General features: G+C 46.8%; 1 protein-coding gene across 3 annotated transcripts in view; it reads left to right on the forward strand.

Annotated features, from left to right (window-relative positions):
• Positions 1–7,338, forward strand: part of PCYT1B (phosphate cytidylyltransferase 1, choline, beta) — a 144,368-nt gene extending 137,030 nt beyond the window's left edge. For 2 of the 3 annotated variants that reach the window (XM_011987996.1, XM_011987995.1), the window contains exon 8: positions 6,672–7,338. In XM_011987996.1, coding sequence (XP_011843386.1) covers positions 6,672–6,884 — 213 coding nt within the window. In that variant the 3' untranslated portion in view covers positions 6,885–7,338. The remainder of the gene's footprint in view (positions 1–6,671) is intronic. The other variant, XM_011987997.1, reaches the window with a different exon arrangement.
• Positions 7,339–7,753: the final 415 nt, after the last annotated feature.

The following is a 7,753-nucleotide window of genomic DNA, read 5'->3' on the forward strand; positions in this document are numbered from 1 at the left end:
GTGATCCGCCCGTCTCGGCCTCCCAAAGTGCTGGGATTACAGGCTTGAGCCACCGCGCCCGGCCAATTGTTGTTGTTTTTAAGATAGAGTCTTGCTCTGTCGCCCAGGCTGGACTGCAATGGTGCAATCTTGGCTCACTGCAACTTTCGCCTCCTGGGTTCAAGTGATTCTTCTGCCTCAGCCTCCCGAGTAGCTGGGACTACAGGCATACGCCACATGCCTGATTAATTTTTGTATTTTTAGTAGAGATAGGGTTTCACCATGTTGGCCAGGCTGGTCTCAAACTCCTGACCTGACCTCAAGTGATCCACCCACCTCGGCCTCCCGAAGGGCTGGGATTACAGGCATGAGCCACTGAGCCTGGCCTAAAATTTTTATCCTTAAACAAAGGTACAAGTAAAATGTGAATAAACATGAAAAGTTTCTTACTACGCAACTGGCTAATTACAAGAGAGGTGGTCATGAGCAAGGGGTCACTTTCTGAGTAGGTGGCTTAAGGCAAGTTCATTTGCCTCTCTGGGACTTAATCATAGCATCAATGAATGGGGAAAGTAAACACAGCTGCCACATAGGGCTGTTGCAAGGATTACATAGGTTCATACTTCATTTTTTAAAATGTTATTTTTTGAGACAGGGTCTTGCTTTGTTGCCCAGGCTAGAGTGTAGTGGTACAATCATGGGTCACTGCAACCTTGAACTCCCAGGCTCAAGCGATCTTCCCACCTAAACCCTCTCCCCGCTCAACCTGAGTACCTGGGACTACAGGTGCATACCACCATGCCCAGCTAAGTTTTTCAAAATTGTTTGTAGAGATGGGGGTCTCACTATGTTGCCCAGGCTGATCTCAAACTCTTGGACTCAAGCGGTCCTCCCACCTCAGCCTCCCAAAGTGTTGGGATTATAGGCATGAGCCACCACAGCCAGCCTGGCTCACACTTCAACGCCCTTAGAGCAGTGCCTGGCACCCATGTCGGGCACCGTGTAAGGGTTAGTTGTTGTTATTGATTTGGCCAGAACTGAAGCATGGACCCTTTTCTCTCCTTGAGTTTCATCTTGCTTACCCAAGGCCCAAACCAAACCAGATCGTACTAGGAACTTTTTCATTTCTTTTTGGCAGATATACCAGAATATATCTGAAATACTGAAACCTTTAAAGGCATTTGTCAAGACATTTATTGCCCCACTAGATGTTAAGTACTTCTGGTTTTTTGTTTGTTTGTTTTTGTTTTTTGAGACGGAGTCTCGCTCTGTCGCCCAGGCTGGAGTGCAATGGCATGATCTCACCTCACTGCAACCTCCGCCTCCTGGGTTCAAGCGATCCTCCTGCCTCAGCCTCCCAGGTAGCTAGGATTACAGACATCCGCCACCACGCCCAGGTAATTTTTGTATTTTTAGTAGAGACGGGGTTTCACCATGTTGGCCAGGTTGCTCTCGAACTCTTGAACTCATGATCCGCCCGCCTCGGCCTCCTAAAGTGCTGGGATTACAGGCATGAGGCACCACACCTGACTGATGTTAAGTACTTCTTAAAAGGGAAAACTTTGTAGGAGAGAAATAGCAAATTACTTTCATATGGACAGGACTATAAATGGGATTATTTTCTTGGGGGAAAACTTTATAAATGGAAACCTCTTAATACAGCGAGAGACTGAATTTAAATACCTTTACTCTTGGAAAATGTCATGCATGCTCTTCCTTATTTGTTATATTTGTAAAGTGCTTTTCTTCCCAGGAAGCTCATTACAAACTGTCTCCTGACTGTATTGAATTCAGCTCCTTTGCAGGGGAACCACCCTTCAAAATGCACCAGAAACAGATCAGAGAGCTGGCAAATTGAGGCTGGGAGTTATTTTGCATGGATATTGCATTTTATGAAGTGCGCCACCGTTGTTTATCATTGAAGATTCAAGTTCTTTCATCCCCTCAGGCAGAATATTCTCAGCTATGAGCTTGATTCAAACTACAGTAGACAAGTCGTAGATTTCTTAGAAAGTGAACTTCTAATGGAAATGCTGACAATCCATTAACAGCAGGAGGCCTAATGGCTGCCACAGAAAATATACTTAAAGATTACAGTAATAAAAACACATATTTTAAAGTGCCTGCTACAAGTTCAAAAATGTTTTTAAATGTTGCTGTTAATAATAGGCCACCCAATCCTTATGGCATTTGATTTTGTCTCATAAATGGGTTTAATCTAAGGGAGTGCTGTTGTACTGCACCTTTTTTTTCTGTTTGACTTTGAGGGGGGTTTGATGTCTTTTGGCAGAATTATCAATGCCTTAATGGAAGGTAAATAATTGGTATATTAGCAGACGTGTGGAATTTTAAATCTGGAAAAGACCTGAGCAATCAGCCGTCATATGTTATTATATCTGCTAGAGGAAACTTGGGACTCTAAAAAGTAAGGGGCTAGGGTTTAGAAAGGAAAAATGAGTGTTGGGGGCAAGCAGTGCTATTGGTGATGTGCCTGTGGCGTTAATAGTTCCTTACCAATGTCATTAGTGTAACACCTGCCCTTCTGCCTAATCTCCTTGCTTGGGTTACCTGGGTTCTTTCTTCCTACTGTGATGCTTTTTTATGATGATAAAAGTAATATATATTCATTATATAACTATTAGAAAGTAAAGAAGGGGCTGAAAATCACTCGCAGTCTCATCATCCAGAGCAGTCTCTGTTAACATTTCGGGTTATCACTCCCATCTGTTTCCCATCTCCATATACGTACATTCCTTCTACAAACTTGAGATCATGCAGAACATAGTGTTCTAAAATCATTTTGGCTTTGCAGTTGCTCATGAGCATTTTCTCACATGATGAAATATTATTTAAGAATCTGATTCTCCTCATCTGCTTATTATATCATCTTGGAGTTGTACAGGTTTCTCTAACCTAGTTAGAGAATTTGCAGTGTTGTGTGTTATACGTTGCATTGAATATCCATTATACACAATAAAGATTTACTTACATCTCTGATTATCTCCTCAGAAAATAGAAATTTTTGCATCTATTGCCAAATTACCCCTCAGAAAGGCATTGCTATTTTATCCTCTTACCAGCAGTAACATGAGGGCAGCCCTTTTCCTGAGCCCTCACTAGCTGTAATAAATTTTTAAAACTTTGGCAATCTGATATATAAAATGTATCTCATTTCAGCCATTTGCATTTGTTCGACTACTAGTGATGATGAACAGTTTTTCTAGCTCATTTACAAATTTCTCTTGTGACTTGCCTATACAGGCCATATGCTCATTTTTCTACTAAGCTTTTCACCTTCTTTTTGATTTATAAGCTCTGTCTATATACCGAAATCTATCATTTGTAGGTAAACGTTGCAAAAAATTCCACGATTTTTTCATTTGCCTTTTATCTTATTTCATGGTGGGGTTTTTTTTTTTTTTGGTACAGAAATTAAAAAATTTTGTGTAGTTAAATGTCAATGTTTTTCCTTTATGGTTTCCTTCTTTGCTTTTATGCTGACACCTAAAGGTATTTCCAAAACACAGATCTAATCAGACTCCGCCCTTGATTAAAATCTTTCTGGGGGCTCTTGAGTAGGAAATCCAGTCTCCTTGTGGTGCTCTAGGTCCAGACCATTACCACCACATGGGCATTTGGGATTCTGACCACACCAAGCAACTTAGACTTAGTACTCCTTACTTAGTGTGCTCTGCTTGGAAAGGCCATCCTCTACCAGCTCCCATGGACCCACTCTCCATCTCCACCCACCTCTTCTGGTCATTATCAAAGACCCAGCTGAGACATGACTACCTCTTCTACCCTCTTCTTCCTCCCCTTCCTCCTGTGTAGCACCTGGTCCCCAGAAGATCTCTGTAATGGTATGTAAAATGAATAATCCAAGGAACAAGTCTAAGATGGTAAATAGGAGAATTGGCTTTCAGGGCCAGTTTCGTATGAAAAGATTGAACTGAGTGGCTGGGGGCTAAGGCTCAAATGTGAGCAATTGAAAGACCCCAGGCAGCACAGGCAGGATGCTCAGGAGTTGGTGGGATGCAGCGTTTGGGGGGCTGAGCAGCAGGCAGCAGGCACGGTAGGCTGGCAGCACTGGGGGCCCGGTGGGAGCATCAGGGAAAGGCTCAATTCTGAAAGCACCCAGCAACCATCACATGAGGTCCCAAACTGGTAAACTGATCTTAACCACCAAAATCTCCTCCTACCCCACAGTCTTCCCCAAACTGGGAAATGGCATCACTGCTTTTCAATTTCTCAGGCCCGAGACTGGAGTCACTTGATTCCCGTTCCTCCCACACCCCATGTCCCATCTGTCAGTGAGTCCCGTTGGCTCTACCGTGAAAACATAGCCAGACCACATACTGTAGGATTCCATTTTGATGACATTCTAGAAAAGGCACAACTGTAGGGACAAAAAACAGATCTGTTGCCAGTGGCTGGGGGAGGGGAGACTCCAAAGGGTCACAAAGGAATTTGGGAACTGATGGGACCCTCCTATGCCTTGATTGCAGTGGTGGTCACTCAACTGTATGCATTTGTCAAAACTCACAGAACTGGCCGGGCACGGTGGCTCATGCCTGTAATCCCAGCACTTTGGGAGGCTGAAGCGGGTGGATCACGAGGTCAGGAGATCGAGACCATCCTGGCTAATACGGTGAAACCCCCTCTCTACTAAAAATACAAAAAATTAGCCGGGCGAGGTGGCTGGCGCCTGTAGTCCCAGCTACTCGGGAGGCTGAGGCAGGAGAAGGGCGTGAACCCGGGAGGCAGAAGTTGCAGTGAGCCGAGATTGCATCACTGTACTCCAGCCTGGGCGACAGAGTGAGACTCTGTCTCAAAAAACAAACAAACAAACAAAACCTCACAGAACTGTACACTAAAAAGGGTGAGTTTATTATACCCCAGTAAAAATATGGGAGAAAATATACTAGGAATCCTGCCATTTTTCACCACACTGCCGTCATCCTGGGCCAGGCCAGGCTCCATCACCATTTTGGAATTTTTTTTTTTTTTCCTCTTGAGACAGAGTCTCACTCTGTTGCCCAGGCTGGAGTGCAGTGGTGCCATCTCGGCTCACTGCAACCTCCGCCTTCTGTGTTCAAGCGATTCTCCTGCCTCAGCCTCCCGAGTAGCTGAGATTACAGGTGCCCACCACCATACCCAGCTAATTTTTTTGTATTTCTAGTAGAGACAGGGTTTCACCATGTTGGCCAGGCTAGTCTCAAACTCCTGACCTCAAATCATCTGCCCGACTTGACCTTCAAAACTGCTGGGATTACAGGCATAAGCCACCATGCCTAGCCTTGGATTCTTATTGCAATGGGCTCATAACTGGGCTCCCTGCTCCTGCCCCCCCCCCCCCACTGCCATCTGTTCCTAACACAGCAGTCAGAATGGTCCTTTGAAAACAAGCAGCAGATTGTTAATCCTTTGCTCAGAACTCTCCAGAGGTTTCTCTTCTCAGAGACTGTACGTGAAACTGCCACCTGATATGTCTCTGGCCTGATCTCCCGCAGTGCCTCCCACTCTCCCTTCCCCACCAGCTGGCTCCACACTGCCACGATGGCCTCCTCCTTTCCTGGGACCTGTTGCGTGGGTCCCTTCAGACTGAAAGGCAGAGTTCTCACAATGGCTGCCAAGGCCCTCCGTGGCATAGCCCTCTGTGCCTTCTCTGGCAACCTCTTCCTAACCCCCTCCCTCAGCTCCTCCCCTCCCTCAGCTCCTCCCTACCCATCAGTCCTCAAGGCAACTGCAGTGCCCTGCCTGCGCTTCCTGGGTGTGCGTTCCATGCTCCTTTCTTGGGGTGCTCTGTCTGGAGTGCGCTGCCCTCTGATTTCCATTCACCTGGTCCCTCCCCTCATCTCTTCCAGGTTCTTCGCTCAAGAAGCATTTTCTCAGTGGGGCCTTCCCTGAGCACCCTTTTTGCAATCGCAGCCGCCCTGCCCCCAGCCCCACTTGCTATCCTCTCACCCTCTTTTTCTCACAGACCACAGATCCGTCTGACATACCGTATTTTGTTTATTGTGTGATTCCTCCTCATATCTGTGAAGGTATGAGGTCAGGGGTTTTGTTTTCTGTCACCCTCCAGTCCACAGATCATGGCTGCTTGCCTGGCTAATCAGAGACACTCAGTTAAATTTTGTGGGTGGAAGAAAAGAAGGGAAGAAGGAAAGAGTGTTAAGAACCAGCAGTAGCCAGGCACGGTGGCTCATGCCTGTAATCCCAGCACTTTAGGAGGCCGAGGTGGGTGGATCACCTGAGGTCAGGAGTTCAAGACCAGCCTGACCAACATGGTGAAACCCCGTTTCTACTAAAAATACAAAATTAGCCGGGCATGGTGGCACATACCTGTAATCCCAGCTACTCGGGAGGCTGAGGCAGGAGAATTGCTTGAACCTGGAAGGCTGAGGTTGCAGTGAGCCAAGATCAGGCCACTGCACTCCGGCCTGGGTGACAGAGCGAGACTCTGTCTCAATTAAAAAAGAACCAGCGATCACTGTACTCTTCTGTCACTGCCCCTGAATATCACTCAGTTCCTTACTATACATAGTCTTGGACAACATGGGATGTGGTACGAATGTAGGTTTGTGGGCTCAGGAGTTTTGGGGTAGTGGCTCTCCTGCCTGCCTTACCTTTCTGTTTTGCTGCTGTCTCAGATGGCGAAGTTAACAGATGCCTCCTCTCCAATTTCTCTTTAGAAGCAGATGTTCCAAGAGAGGAGCAGCCGGATGCTGCAGGCCTTGTCCCCGAAGCAGAGCCCTGTGAGCAGCCCAACCCGGAGCCGGTCCCCTTCCCGCTCCCCATCGCCCACCTTCTCATGGCTTCCACTCAAAACCTCACCCCCTTCCTCACCCAAAGCAGCCTCGGCCTCCATCAGCAGCATGAGTGAGGGGGATGAGGATGAGAAGTAGAGGCTGCTGGCAGGCAAGAGCCGCACCACGCAGGATGGGGAGGAGGGCGAGGGTCACAGGGTTGCCTGGGTGATGCCTGAAGGGTAATAGTCACAGGAGCTGCAGCTCAGCAGAGAGACCCTGAACTCTGCTAAGGGAAGGTCTTGGGACCAGTTCTCTCTCACTCTCCATACAGCTCAAGAGTTGGGCGAGGTGCAGAGATTTCCAGCCGGACAACCTACACAAACCTTAGCGTCATCTAGAATCACTCTAACCTTGCTAAGGAAGGATGCAGAGTTCCCTAGAGAGACTTGCACTGATGGGGTGACTTCTGCTTTTGTCCTTCCACCACCCCCACCAAGTAAACCACGTGTGGAAGCGGCTGTTCCCTCAACCTGCTACTTCTGCGTCCATAAGGGTCCTGCACGTTGCCTCCCACCACCCCAGCTCTGCCAGAATAAAATTGTTTCCAATAGAGGTGGCAAAGTGCTTCTGAAATAGTCGAGTTAAAGACAAATTCCAACCTTCTCAGTCCAGCCACTGAGACCTGATGTTGGAACGCATCAACTCCTTCCAGTTCCATGAACGTGGCTCATAGACAAAGCCTTGCTTTAGGCCGGTTATAAAAGATCATCTAGTGTGAACCTTAACTTTTTATTCAAAGGACAGTTTTGTCAAGAACTCCACGTAAGGCCTGATGTGCTCCTGGTTGTACTTTCTCATCACTGGTTTGACTTCATTGTTTTGCAGAAATTACCTTAATCTGTGGGAACTGCAACAAAGAAAAACTTCCTAATATATAAAAAAGAGGAGCTGCTTTGCTTTGGCTCCAGGTTTAGCAGACAAGAAATGTCTCCTGAAGCTTCTCCTTAAAGGATGCTATTATGGAA

Source organism: Mandrillus leucophaeus, unplaced genomic scaffold, assembly GCF_000951045.1.
Source record: "Mandrillus leucophaeus isolate KB7577 unplaced genomic scaffold, Mleu.le_1.0 Scaffold321, whole genome shotgun sequence".
Classification (NCBI taxonomy): domain Eukaryota; kingdom Metazoa; phylum Chordata; class Mammalia; order Primates; family Cercopithecidae; genus Mandrillus; species Mandrillus leucophaeus.